Source organism: Leuresthes tenuis, unplaced genomic scaffold (assembly GCF_036924035.1).
Source record: "Leuresthes tenuis unplaced genomic scaffold, fLeuTen1.0.hap1 SCAF_16, whole genome shotgun sequence".
Lineage (NCBI taxonomy): Eukaryota > Metazoa > Chordata > Actinopteri > Atheriniformes > Atherinopsidae > Leuresthes > Leuresthes tenuis.
The window spans coordinates 24,221,935-24,237,002 of NW_027325370.1; the positions used below are offsets into that span (position 1 = coordinate 24,221,935).

The 15,068-nt window shown below is 41.5% G+C and overlaps 1 protein-coding gene across 2 annotated transcripts; it reads right to left on the reverse strand.

The window, feature by feature from the left end:
- Window positions 1-39: 39 nt before the first annotated feature.
- On the reverse strand, window positions 40-10,643 carry pan2 (poly(A) specific ribonuclease subunit PAN2). Of its 2 annotated transcripts, none has more exons than XM_072366844.1 (26): window positions 10,552-10,643; window positions 9,785-10,090; window positions 9,475-9,644; window positions 9,263-9,383; window positions 9,083-9,160; window positions 8,719-8,989; window positions 8,118-8,463; window positions 6,351-6,447; window positions 6,012-6,131; window positions 5,780-5,899; window positions 5,558-5,686; window positions 5,227-5,426; window positions 4,956-5,104; window positions 4,773-4,879; window positions 4,594-4,692; window positions 4,417-4,505; window positions 4,064-4,208; window positions 3,835-3,972; window positions 3,666-3,725; window positions 3,497-3,587; window positions 3,251-3,408; window positions 2,331-2,474; window positions 1,694-1,873; window positions 1,465-1,558; window positions 728-919; window positions 40-591 (listed from the first exon to the last, which is right to left on the reverse strand). In XM_072366844.1, exons 2-26 carry the CDS (start codon window positions 10,070-10,072, stop codon window positions 557-559), a joined length of 3,621 nt encoding a protein of 1,206 aa, XP_072222945.1. In that variant the 5' UTR covers window positions 10,073-10,090; window positions 10,552-10,643; the 3' UTR covers window positions 40-556. The 2 variants fall into 2 exon arrangements, with proteins under 2 accessions (XP_072222945.1, XP_072222944.1); XM_072366843.1 differs by having other exon boundaries at window positions 716-919.
- Window positions 10,644-15,068: the final 4,425 nt, after the last annotated feature.

Below are 15,068 nucleotides of genomic sequence, written 5' to 3' on the forward strand. Positions count from 1 at the left end.
AATATTGTTCATAATGAGAAGAAAAAAATGACAGTCAAAACAATGAAAATCTCAGCAAACAGGCATTTCACATACTAATATAGATCTGAAATATTTAGATACCAGTTAAGTTTTTACACCACAGTGGAAACCACCTGAAATCCAGAGAAAATTGATTTCACACAAGATTATGGAAGCAACAGTGTTCGACAATTCGCTGTTAAATCCGAACAGACTTCTGAAAAACCAAGGAGCAAACGAGTTTTGTTCAATTTTTTTTATGTTTTCATGTAAAATATTCAATGTTTCTCATTTCCTGGCAACAAACACCAAGTATCTTACAGGACACATTTAGAAGCACCAGAAGAACCTGCATTAAAAAAGGTCATCCAAAATAAATCTTACAATACAAATTCACTTCCTTTTACTTGAAACTTTCAGAAGGTAAATGTTTGGCCACTGATTCAATCATGAAGAGTCTACGGCTGAGGTGAACTCTACAGACTTCCCTTAACATTGTACACCATGCAAATTTAAATGCAAATATGTAAAATAAAAAAAGCTGTGTGATTGCAGGTCACAGCCCCATCACAGAGGGAAACACAGCCGCACCTGTTGAAGAAAGGACAGTGCATTCAATCAGTTGATTGTTTCATGCGAGGTCCTCCCATCTAAATTAATCATCTTGTTATATGTTATTGCAAACATCCGCCTCCATCTAATTCTGTTGTCGTACCTTTGGTGCTACCTTGACCATCTCCTGCATCCGAATCTGGGACTTTCCAGTCCAGCTGACGGCCTTTTTCGTACAGTCCCTTCAGCACCTTCCTGACTTCGTCGTTCCCACCTCCACGACTCAACTCCAGGTACTTCTTGTAAAGCTGCAGGGCTGTGCGTGCATCCTCTATGCTGTCGTGGGTTTCCCCCTGAATGTTGAGATCTGTGGACACCAGGAAGAGGACAATCAGGAATCACTAATCACTTCCAATTTCCTACAGCGGCAGTCCTGGGAATGTGAAAGACTAGAAAGCACAGAAACATCAGTTGGGTTGACGAGATGAGCTTGAAACATGCTCATAAAACTGAGCCTGAAACCACATCGGTGGTTTACACTGAATGAGTCCTTATGAAGTTTGTAAATCCTTGAATTAAATGAAGTGCCACAAGGCACAAAGACTGTGAATCCACAGAGCGACTGTGGTAAATTCTTCCAGATGTTCAGAGCATCCTGTCTGTTGTGTAATATCATAAAACTGTGTAGCATTCGTCTAATTCTACATGGTTGCAGCAAACAGAGATTTGATATGGGTTTTTGATGTATGTTGAACTTTTCAAGTTACTTTTTTTTTTAAAAACTACCCATAAAGGTCTAAAGAAGTCGACAGGACTTATCCACTCAATTTAAAGGCGAACGCCAAAATGTCAAATTATCTATTGTTCATTGCCTCATTAGAGTGAGCTCTACTTTTCTGTGTCTGAATTTACCCAGAAAATACCAAGCGAGGAATCTCAGAGAAATCATCCTCTTGCGGGGCAGATGGAACAGGTAAACGGTGTCGATGACTTGATCCTTCGGAACCTTAAACACAGTAGATAAATAGCTCTAAGTCACTGTTTATGGAAGAGAAAATCTAAGGTGAAATGACGAGTTTGCCTCTAAAATGATATAACTCGAACATCAAATAAGACGTACACTCCTTAAGAAACGACATACCAGTAAATTGATGACCCGAAAGTCCTTCTGTAGACCGTGACCTACGAAGCGAACCCCTGTGTCGATGAGGAAGCGCAGCTTCAGGTAGGTGGACTTCAGCGTCGTCAAATGCTTCGAGGAGATTTTAGCATCCAGGTCTCCTGGTTTGATGCCAGAATACTGTGTCAAATAGTCAACCACCTGGAAGTGTAAACAACCCTGGTGTTAGCTGGATATGTGCAGGAGTCTTAAAGGATCGTGACTGTGAACGCACAGCAACGCTGTATAGTATTTACTTTGTGACTTTCGTCATAACAACTGAACGAAGCCGTGTCCGATGACATGTAATGAATCAGAATCTGAGCAGAAACAAATTGGAACCCCTCTCTGCTCTTTCATGATGCATTACCGAATTAAAAACTTTGCAGAATTTCCTGAACTCACGACAGGTTTGCAGTTTACACTGCTTTCATTTTGGCTTACCAGGTGGATCATCCTGTTGACTCTATGAGTAACTTCTGACGATCACGAAATGACACAAAAACAAACATGATACGTGCACAGGGGGAAGTACTGAAAAGTAGTTCTAATTAACATTTAGGCCAGATACATAAACATAGAGTGTGTGTGTGTGTGTGTGTTTTTAAGGCACTCTCACCTGCTCCTGAGTGGAGATGTAGTCATCGATGAAGGGGACCCCGTCATTGGACCCCTGCCCCCTGACACAGGTGATCCTGGCCACAGACATCTGACTGGGCTTAATGGTCGACTTGGTGCCGTCACTGCGCAGCTCGGCCTCCTCCTGCAGACATAAGCAGTCACGTTACGTTTAAATGAATCAATATCAATCAACACGCCAACAACAAAAGAAGAAATTTGCATTTGGTTTTGTTTTTCAAGAACTAAGGGACAAAGAAACCCTAAACAGATTTTGTTTAAAGCTATCGGTTTCCCTTTGGTGTAAGAGGAACCTTTTCTTTTATCATTATGAAGTCAGAATATTCAACAACTGAATTCATTACACCAAGTTACGATGTTATAAACAGTGACACACAGCATCAGCTTTGGGAATTTAATTCAAATGTATTAGTCATTAGCAGCAATTTGGTCCACTTCCACTGCAGAGTCACAATTTGAGAATGTCTGGTTGTGAGGCCTTGTTTCAATGTCAGAAATTACTTTATTAACTACTAATTCATCTTTTTATGTAATTTTCCAACCAAGTCTGTACAAAAGTGTGCCCGTCATCTAAAGGCAATTTGTTTGATATACAAACAAACAATAAAAGCAGGTGATTAAATTAATCTTTCTTCTCTTTCTTCCAGTTTCTCTGCAATGTATATGGGTGTAAGAGTGCTCCACTGATGTAGGACTGCCCTCATAGTCAAAATGTTCAAACATTATGCAGCAAATATGTAATTTACTTATTCTAATCCACGCACTCTTCTTAATTGTCTAATCCAATCTAATTACTGACAGTTTATAGAACACACAGAAAACAGTAACGGCGGTGTATCTAAACGGTGTCGGATCATCTGATGCATATTGTGCGACGGCACAAAAGTAATGCAGACTCACTTGATTGAGTGTGACAAACTCAGCATCCAGCCCCACCAGATCACCAGCCTGTGGCATCTCGCTGACCATGAGGGGGATGAAAGTAGCGTGACTCTTCCTCTGCTTCCGAGCCAATGAGGCCTCTGTCAGCAGCACACTCGCATCTATGGGATTTTTAACTGAAACAAACCCAAAAACACATGAGCCCGAATGACCTGCATGTAAATCTAGAAGTAAAACCTGCAGATTTACTATCCTGAGACTCACTGCGGAGGTCATATCTGGTGTGGTAGTTCCTCTTGGAGTAATATAGGATGGCTGGAACTTTCCAGCTCACGTCAAACTGTGCAGCTTCAGCCTTTGGCAGACAACATAAAACATTCAAATGATATCAAACATTATGTTTCACTAATTAGGCCAGTGGACAAATATTTACCTTGTCAATTGGTTCAATTAAGAAATCGTTGAAGAGATACCACTGCTGGTGTGTGACTCCCTGAAAAAAAAAAACATTTTGAATCAGCAGAGCCCCCGTCTTAGTAATCATCTGTCGGAGTGATGCAAGTCCTATAAAGGGACTCAACCTCTCTCTAATCTTTACTCACCTCTTTTCTTTGATGGTAGGTCTCACCCACTTTGATGTGTGCAACCAGGTTTCCCCCTGTGCGAGCATCCAGGATGTGAGGCACGGTGACCACCAAGTCATAGAGAGAAGCACCCTCCGCCTCCTCAGCAGCGCTCAGCTAGTCAGCAGAGACAACTGCATGTAAGTCTTAACATGATGAGATCATGATGAACATTTCCCCGGTAAAGGCTGAATAAAGTGTCCCCCACCTCCTCCCCCTCGGGCCAGCTACTGATCTCCAGGCCCTGGCTTTTGCTGATGGACATCTTCAGAGAGAGAGGGATCCAAACATGTCGCAGATCCTCCGCCCGGGTGTCAAAGGTAATGCCCTCCACACTGCATATGTCCTCCCCACTGCACGAGGAGTTAAAAGTGAATATGAGCTCCATCGAGAAAAATTTGCAGAACATCATTTGTTTTTCAGCAACACAAATGCAAATGTACATTTTTGCTCCTTTTCTGGATGAAAATTAAGCTAAAAAGTGTAGGGTCTCAATGATTTTGATCATAAAAGACATTCATGAAAATCATCAGTTTTATTTAACATCAAAAGACATCGTACTCTAAGCACCACTCGGTTGGCATGGGAGGGGGTTCACTGGGTTTTGCAGGCTCCATCGCCTCTTTCTGCATGGCCTTATTGAAGGCATACTGTGAAAACAACCAAAAGCATACATATTATTCAAGTAACAAGTAAAAAAGGAAGCCATCAATCAAGTTACTAAAAGGTGTCAGTTACCTCTGCCTGAACCTTCCAGAATTCAGCCTCTTTAGCACTGTTCACCTCACAGTTTATAACCAGAACATCTGGCAGACATCTAATGTTGCGTGTCTGTACCTGCATTGAAGCATAAAAACGTTATCATCCTGCAGAATGAGCTCCACGTGACATTTGTTAATGGTGTGACTGGAACTCACTGTGGGCTGATACTTCTCACAGTTTTCACACCAGGCCTGAGTGCTCTGCTCCAGACAGATGCTTTTCTTTAGAATTTCAGCAAAGTCGTACTCTTTCACTGTTTTCTCTGAGAGAGCAAAATGAAATGAATATATTGTCCTTATCAGCGTGCCCTTTGGTGTGAAAAAGTACCTCAGACTCACCCTGCGAGTTCTGCTCAGGGTAATGCATGGTGAAGAGCAGCGTGAGGGACGAGCGGACTGTTTCTTTCCCACAGCGACACAGACTGCTGTTCTCAACTTCACAACCAAACAGCTTTCCAATGGCTGACTCACCGGAGGAGCCCAAAGAGCTGCAAACAAGAACAGCGACACAAACAGACACAATCCATTCATTTCCTTTAACTTTTATCAGAGGAGCTCCAGATTCTGTTCTGGCTGACTCAAGAGCGAATATCTTTCTGGAAGCTCTGACCTGCTGCTGGCTCCCCTGTAGGCCTGCGGGCCCTCTTGCTCCTGTGTCTCCTGGTGGAGCTGAGTGAGGATGAAGCGATTCCAGCTCTGGATCAAGCGACCGAGTTTGGCCTTCCCCGTTTGCTCGTCTGAGTCTGCGAGGATCAGACCCAGAGCTGATGCCTCCGGGATGGTGCGAAACGCCCGGAGGAAGTTACTGGCCTGAGCAAGGAGATAGAGGTCGCATTTCCATGTTAGGAAATGTGCAGCTCGGGCATACAATGTGGGTGAAATTTTAACACATCTCCACCGTTACAGGATTGACCTGCTGTGATTCAGGGAAAAAAACAAACCTGACACGGATCTCCACGTGACAGATCCAACATATGGAAGAGGAAGCCGAGCTCACATGCCAAACAAAACTCCTTTTGGCACAAATGATTTTGCACAAGACAACGGATAGGCTCCAGGAAATATAACACCTTATGCACAAAAATAACAAAATGAAAATCAACTATTCATAAATGATATTTTACAGCATGTCAAATTTGAACAGAAACATTAAAGGGGCTTACCTGAATCATGCAGTTACAGTAGGCATTGGGAATGTGTGGCTCAAGGCCGGCGAACAACGTTCTGTTGTAATGTTTAAAGTCAAAGTCCTCTAGTCCAAGTTTAGAGTACTTAATTGTGACCTAATGCAGCACAAAGACATCCCCATCAGATATTTCAATAAAAATAAAAAACTCACACACGATATTAAATTGTTCTCCAATGAAAATCATTTTGAAATACAGCAAGTCCAACCTTTCTGTACTTCTTGAGGACCATGCAGAGGTGTGGCTCTTCATCACGCCCAATTGGTGACTCTGGGACCTGGTTGTAACTATCATAATCCAGCTCAACGTCTTTAATTTTATACGGAACCTGAAAACAACACACAAAACCATGTTGAGAAACAACAAAAATGTTTGTTTGGACGGCTTATTCAAGTGGGGGAAACAAACAAAACGGGAAAAAAAAACTAATTATTAAAAGTTGTGACCTAGATACATCGTGTGAACATTTGTTGAACTATCAATGCTTTACAGTCTGCTCAGAATGTCAAGATTTTGTAAAAAACGCCAGGATAAAAAGGGCTTGTGCCTGGTTCCGAGGACGTGTGCGAGGGTTCGCAGCGTAGCCGATGAATCCCACAGTTTTCATCGTTCGCAGGATTTCTGGGTCCACAGGAGGAGCTCGTCTGTTGGAAATAGAAAAATGTCTTTAGATAGAAACTATCAGTTAACAGTACTATGTAAAATAAAAAGAGGAACAGTAACACAAGGTAAACCCTGATGTACACTGTCACTGGTGGTACATCCATCCATCCATCTCACTTCAATTAAAATCCTTTTTCTTTTGGTTTTTAACACAACCCATTCAAAAGTAAGACTGCTAAGCCTCACAATTCGGTGTCTAAAGTACACTAAACTCCCTTTGAATGACAAAAGCCGTACAACTTATTCGCATTACTATGGTTCCATTCTTATGTGAAACCCCTTAACACCTTTTGTCTACAAAATTCATAAGTCAGGATAGACTGCATAAATGTCAGCTGAAACAGAAACAATATCTCCAAATAATTCACAGTTAAATTTGTACAAACTTGTTTTAAAAATAGTCACAAGACTGGACAACCAAAAAAAAAAAGAAAAGAAAAGAAAGTGAAATAGGATGTGTCTCGAACTGGTCCCTAAAGCTGCAATATGTCACCCAGAAAAAGCTCGGCCTGCCCCCTAACACTCGACTAAGCTTTAACCGACGATAAATATCGTACTCTGACATATTTTAATTAGTCAGTTAATTGTGCAGAGTGGGAACTTACTGCATACATTTAAATGTTAAGTTATTGTTATTCGATTTAAAGTACCAGCAAACCTTCATTTTCCTCTCCTTCACTCACATTCTTGTCAGCTGTCGCCTGGCACTTTCCTCACTGAATTCTGTAATTATTATGAAATGCATTGATACCAAGTCTCCCTCTCTGCTTCAAGCTCAGGCCGTCCTCTACACAGAAAACAACAATCATTTGTTCAACACGTTGCTAGAATAAAACAATAAAAGGTCCTAACAAAAGTCGGTAAATTTAGCTAGCAGAGTGGTCTAGCGAGCATTTCTGCCTGCGTGATCATGTTTTGATTCAATGTGCAAGAGGGGAGAGGCTCATCTAATGATCAAGTGTGTGAGTGAGTGTGTGTGTGTGTGTGTGTGTGTTGGACAGAGGAAGGAGGTGGTGGCTGAACTGAAGTGCTGCACATTTGTGAGGAAAAGAGAAAATTGATCTATTATAAAAATGGAACAAATAGTCAACTACTTGCTTAAACTTGTGACAGCAGGTTCACCAATAAATGTTTAAATCGAGGGCAGCCCGGCAACATACAACGCCGACATCCATGAGTGTAGAACTAAGAAGGCAGAGAAAAAAAAAAGGGAATAACCTAAATTTCTCGTCTCTATTTTTCACTCAGCTATATTTTTCTTTTTGGTTATACAACATTAAAGCCACCGAACCATTTAAAGGGATGCTGATGATATTAATTTTTTCACTGACCAATAACAAAAAAAAACCAACAACAATGCATTTGTCTTTTTCGCAGTTCTTTCCCACTTCCCTATTGTTTCTGATCGATTCAGTCTCAAACTCACTGTTTCCTGTAGTCAGTCTTTACAGAACAACTCTTTAGATTCATTTTTATCAGGAAGGGAACTGCAATTTTCAGCAATGCTGTACTCATCAGACACCACCCTCAGCCTTCCATACACATGTCAGCATTATAAGCAGCTGGACATCAAACAGGAAGCTACAATAAAATAAAAAAACGGTGCCTGTAACTATGGTGACTTGCATTCAATGGTTTTTGATTCTGTTACCTGGGGCATGGTGTTGCCCGGGCAGTGGGCCAGTCTGATAGCAACGCCTCGGTGCTCGTCAGCGGCATGGGAATGAGAGAGAGGGGCAACAGGTCATGATTCCAGTCCAGCTGGGGCAACGTATCCACAAGGCAGGGCAGGGCAAACTCTGTCTCTCGGGAGTAGTCATTAAAAGACACCTCCGGAACATCGGACCACAAGTGAACACATCCCCCTGAATCCCCAAAGGCCAATGCTTGTTTGCTGGATGACACATCGAAACTCATGAGCAATTGGCCGACAGTGTTGACATGAAAAATGTCAGCCACATTGGCCAGACCGGTGGGCTCGCAGAACTGACACTGGCCTGGAGAAAGAAAGAGGAGGTGCACCAGCATCAGTATTCAGGAAACAGTTTCACTCAAATACATAAGTGACAACAGTAGAGATGGTTTACAAACTGCCTGGGATATCTCTCATATTAATCTGGGAAGAAGTTCTCTGTAGTGTAATGCTACAGTGGAAATCATATTACCATACAAAAGCATGGGAAACATTTATTTACCAAACTCTAGAAATGACTAAAGAACCTGAAAACAACCTAAAATCCCTGGTGAAATACCTGACTGTGAGATGATCACAAGGCGTGACGTGTAGGTAGGAATGAAGCGCAGGAAGAGGGGATCCACGTGCACCTGAAGAGGAGTAACAGCTCGCATCATGCGGAGGTCATACACCATGAGGAAACGGTCGCATGCCAACCCGTTCAGTCCTCGACTAGAGAACCCGCAAGCAGCCAGAAGGTTCCCATGAACATCGAAGTCTGACAGGCTGCCAGAGAAAGCATCAAACTCTTGTTCCATCTTGAAGGTTCGCAGGTCTCGAAGGGTTATCTGTTTTAACAGATGAGACAGATAACAGATGAACGTGAGAGACAAAAACATAAAAACATCCTTTCAATAACAACATGGCTGAGTCATCCTTACCTTGCCAGAAGTGTGCCCACAGAAGAAGAAACGGCTAGTTTGACGCATTATTGCCACTCCAGGTACCTCAACTGTGAACTATTAAGAACACATACAATAAACAGCCAGACACTTACCTTTAAATTGCTTATTTAATATGGAAAACTATATCACATATAGCCTTGTGGCACAGTGTCTCACCTTTTGAGTCTCTTGAACTGTATTTAAATCAACTTCAACCACATAATTTTGTAGTCCACCCATGAGAAGTGTGTTGTTATCAGTCATGAGAAGACTATGCATATCAGCTCCTTCCTCTGTCCTGGAATGCACACATGGTCAGACGCTTTTGTCAATTAATAGAGTAAGACCATAATTCTTTTAAAAGCTGCAGATTGTCTCATAACACTTACGGGTAATCAAACATAACAATTCCCCCACGGGTGCAGCATTTGAGGTTGCCCTTAGAAAGGAATAACACTCCTGTTTCCAAACTATGAATGTGTCGGATGTCATCTGTTGCATGCACTTGGAAAGAAGAGTAGCGGCCCATTGTAGGTCCAAAGAATGAGGTTGCATGACCCTAAAGTGGATAATTGAGGCAAGAGGTGAAAATGACAAAGCTGAAAAGTAAATATACATGATGGTTAAACAGTACATTAGTTACATTAGACCTGCATATGACAGAAATAATCTAAACTACAGCATGATAAAAGCCCTCACTCTGTGGTTTCCCATCCAGAGCATCTCCTCCTGGAGATCAAAATGCGTTGCTGTGACTGGGATGCCAACTTCAGAAACAGCACTGTGGAGCTCAGAAAACATTCCCTCCATCAGGTGCACAGGCTCTGGGACTGTCATAGTCAGCCCCTCTGGATCAAGCTCCACGCCCTGCAGTAAGTTTGGATTCAGGTGAGGGTCCATGGAGGGCTCCAGGTCTGCGTCCAGGGTCCCGTGAAGGCTGGCTGAGTACTCACCCAGCCCAGCGTCGAGTCCGTCAAAATTCATCATGGATACAGCTACAGCAACCTGCAGAAGGATGACAACTTCTGCAGTGATACCACCCCAACCACTTAATATACATTTTGCCCCTTTGTTTGACAATACAAACTCATACTTTGATACTTATTTCTTAACTATGAGTTGAAGTATGCTAACAGCATGTAGCCCCGGAAGCTCAAGTTAGAGATTGCAGCCAGCAAAATCACATACTAATGGTACTTAATTTCATTTAAAAACAAATGTTACTAAAGTCTCCACAGAAGTGCCTGATAGCGGCTGCTAACAGGTGGTTAGCTAGAGGTAAACAACTGTTACCGGTTAGCTAATTTCGTTAATGTTAGCACCGTTACAAATCAGACAGACCTAAACATAGCTCCACACGCTGTCAGTATCTACACTAAAAGTAACTGTGAAACTAAAAAATGTGGTTCCCTTCATTAAAATTAAAATAACTGAGTCTGAAATGTGTGTGCAAGGTCTTCACCAACCTATTCTTATAACGTTTTAACGCATAAATCTCCATTCTCACTGCTCACAACAAAAACAAAGAAACGTTTCCGGAGCAAACTGAGATGTGTTCAAGAGCAGCCGGAGTTACAGCATCCTCTTTGTATGAGTCCCGTTTACTTTAAAGCCAGAGGTCGCTGCTTTCTCCCGCAGTTGATACTTTTTTCATTTTAATACGTGATCATGATATACATTATCTAAACTTGTACACGTTTTCTCTACAACTTATTCTAAATATGTCCTTATAGATTAGCAAGTACAGTAAGACCCCAACTCTGCACGCTCCTGAAGGCAGCGCAATCTCCCATTTATCTCAGGAATTTAGGGTGAATTTCAAATTTGTGGCGCTAAACATTCATGTAATTTTTCAAACAAACGATTGTTAGACTTCGAAATGATAGAATTTCCTATTTTTTCCTTTTCCCTGTTTCTTATTCTATCATAGTTTATATTTCGGGGTTTTGAACAACTGCTCGGACAAAACAAGGCATGTCATTAACAATATTACCATTTTTTTCCCCGTATTTTCTGACATTTTATAGGTCTTACAATTAGACCTAATAAAGAAAATAGTCAGCACATAGCTGCTCCAACACAATCGATGTTCATGCGTGACCTTGTTTTCTTGTTTCAAAATCTTTATTCCACTAAGTGCTTTGGGTAATGTAGTTAACTATATAAAAAAATCACACACGACTAGCCTGGAGACAGAAAATTGCAGAGCAGGGATGCTTAATGGTTTCTTTGACCCTAGACCAAATATTAAGAATTTCTTATAAAAAAATATCTATTTTATTCTCTAAAAACATTATTTTTAGAAGCCCAGAATTTCGGTTAATCTAACTATGTTCTTGTCTGCACCAAAAGGGATGCCGATCAGCAACAGACAGAATAAATTCTCATTTTAGCCATGATAACATAACGTCTCATTGATTTTCCCAGAGAGCTCGTAAATTCCATCTCAGCTGCAAACTTTGTGACCTCATTTATTTGTTCTGTATTCATCTGAGCTGAGAGAAAGAATAGGAAGCGCTCACTACTCTTTCCACCTTTTCCCAGCGTTTTAGATAAACAAGTAAACGACATGCAGATCTTCCTCTAACTGACGAATTGTTAGTATTTTCAGATTAGTCAGTAAAGAGCGAGCCCTCTTACAATGCCACAATTTGAGCAACGCTGGCTCCAGATGGGGAAGATAAAGGAAGTACGGCAATATATTCTTATTTCCCTTCATCTCTCTCTTACTCCGAAAAAAAAGAAAAACTTCTTCTGTGGTAGAGAATAGGGGCAGATCACGGACACAGATGGAAAGTTTGTCCTGTGTGAAGAACTCATCGCGCGAGCGTCCTTCAATGTACAAAGGCTGTTCTCACTTCCTCAGCACTGCCTTGGACGTGGAACTTGATTGCATCACATAAATGTTTAATTAATGGATCACAAAGGCAGACAGTGTTGTCTATATCACAGGCACAATTGCGTGATGCTGGATACTTTTTGTGTGGGAGCACACTGAATTAGTCAGTGAAGGTGACGAAAGTTATCTGATATGATGGTTAATTAAAAAAATTCTCTTTTCATTTTTTGCCCATTAGGTACTTGGACTTTAAAGCCTATTGCTCATACGCCCAATAAAGATGCTTCCTGTTTGTGCGTTACGTGAATCTTGATGGGCACTAACCTGGAGGATGGAGGAAAACCCTATATGAGCTCACTGTATGGCGCTGTCATAACAGTGATGACGTGCTGACCAGAGGCAAATAAAAAGGATCAACAGAACAGCAACAGCATCTACCTTCCACAGAGACCAGCGCACAAGGCAGTGGACAAAGCCCACGAAAATTATATTTCTTTCAAAGAAAAAAAAAGAGAAGGAAAGAAACATTTCCACCATGGGGTTTTGTTTCGCTACTTTGGCTGCTCTCCTTATGTTTGTCACGGCTGCATCCAGCGCTCCCGCCGGTGCGCAAGACGCGTGCGCGGATGTGCGGAGCAGCTCTCTGGAACTCAATCAATATGCCAAAACTGCCTCCGTGCGGGTGAGTGCTTACTTTTTCATTTGAGGCTGGATAAGTTAGGAATGGTTCGTGCAATGGTTCTTCGGGGATTTCTATTTATTTATTTATTCATCTAAACGCATTTTGAACCCTTATCCATCACCAACTTCTCTCACATTAGGCTACCTTTAAGCAAACTCATAAACTTAAACTTATTTGGTAGATTGACCTTGACAACTTGTCTCCAAATGTTTCACAGGCACAAAATCAATCAAAAGATTTGGCAGGTTTCTACAGTTCGCTCGCCTGGATGGAGGCAAAAGATATGTGCGACCCTGGGAGCCTCAAGCAGAACTCTACGGTAATACCACCAGTGCACATGCCGTTTGTCGTGTTCACCTGCCTCACCACTTGAGAGGCATAAGTAGAAATGGCTGTGGTAGATGGAAATTAAAGGATGCCGCTTCAGTTTAAAAAGTTGATATAATTTTCCTTCTGCTCTTCACCTTCAGCAATGTGTTAAGAAGATACTCAGGGTCCTGACGAGCTACGACTCTGCACTTGTGAGGATTTCTGGGTTTCACAGCTGCTCAGAGCTCGCCAAGAAAGTGAAGCCAGCTGTGGAAAAATTGCACAAAGACATGAGCAAATGTGTGAAGTCGCTCGTAGGGGGGAAGCACGAGGAGGTGAGCTCCGTAAACTGAAAATGATGCTAAACAAATAACAAACTAAAAGACCAAAAAAGGGGGACACTTCTAACCCAACCTATGTCTCCATAGAAGCCCCACAGCAGTAAAGAAGATGCCCAGCCCATTGCAGGCTGGCAGGAGTCTTATCTGTGCCGCTACACGTTGGACAGACTCTTCTCCTTCTCCATCGTCACCGCTCGTGTCTTCGCTGTCGGGGACCCAGCTCATCACTCAGAAGGCTCGGCTGAGAAGTGCATGTAGAGCATCAAATGTCTCCGCGTTGGCTGGTGTACAGCTGCTGGTTGCCTGATCACACTGATCAAAGCATGCAATGCAGTGTCTGCAGGTGTCTCCACTACCGTTCCTGCCATAAATGCATGCAAGATTGTATTTCCAATGGAATCATTATTTGATATATTTATTCAAACAATATTTATTGTATTTATTTGGTATTTGTACAAATCATTTTAATATATATATATATGGATGCTTTTTTTGGATGCAGAATCAAATAAAATTGTTTCAAAACAAACAAACAAAAAGCTTTGTCACATCATTTGCCTTGTGATAGTATTTTATGGTAATTTTTCTTTCCAAGAAAAAGTGACATGCTAAAAAATGACTCAGTGCAGGTAACTCCATAACTTTCTTTACTGAGGAACTCCCCTTTTTTTCCTTTTTGCTTGTTTCTTGTTTTTTTGGAATGAATTTCAATTCTAACAAGCTGACAAATAGAAGGAAGCTGTGCTTTCCTAAAACATTCCTATTGCTCTTTGGATATCCACAACTTCCTGTATACTTCCTTCCAGACAGGCAGACAAGAACTTTTTTTTTTCACAGTCTGATTAGCAATGTCAATTCAGTGGTAATTCAAAGCATAAAAGAAAAAGGAAAAAAGGAGGACATCACATCAGTGAGGAAGAGGAAGTAACAATTAATTCAGTGTAGGTATTGCAATGCTCAACAAGGAAGTTTAGTTTCTGAGTAACTCAGCATTTATTCAGCCATCCACAGGAATTCAGTAGCAGGTGAAAAAAATTGAAAAACTGAGAGTTTGCTGGTCTGGTGAGGAGTCAGCTCACCTTTCCAGGATTTTTTTGTTTTAGGCGCCTACAAAGCAGAGTTTGATAAATGCTTTACAAGAAGAATGTGACAAACTGAGATTCGTCAGGAAGCAAGTATATGCACAGCGTAAGAACATGGCAAAACTCCACCAGGAACATGACGAAGTTTAAAGCAGAAATATTAAGGCAACAAGACACAGTGTTGAAGATAAACAAAAGAGTTTCAAACGACGTCTTAAACTTGTTTCAAGTCGTTTGTAAGTGGGAGCGCAGAGTAAGGGCCGCTGCAAACTGTTTGAGAATAATTTAGTAATTACAGACATTACTTTTGAATTGTGGTTGAAAAAAAACAAACAAAAAAAACTATTGAAACAGGCCTGGAAATAATTTGACCATAGGGACATGTTAAACTAAGGTGTGTCCTCTAATTAGCATCACAGGTGTCTTCAAACTTGTAATCAGTCAGTCTGCCTATTTAAAGGGTGACAAGTAGTCACCGTGCTGTTTGGTGATATGGTGTCGACCACACAGAACATGGACCACAGGAGAGAGCTGTCTCAGGAGATTAGAAAGAAAATTAGAGACAGGCTTATTAAGGGTAAAGGCTATAAGACCATCTCCAAGCAGCTTGATGTTCCTGTGACTGCAGCTGCACATATTATTCAAAAGTTTATGGTCTATGGCGCTGTAGCCAACCTCCCTGGAGGAAAATTGATGACAAAATGAAGAGATGGATAATATAAATGGTAAC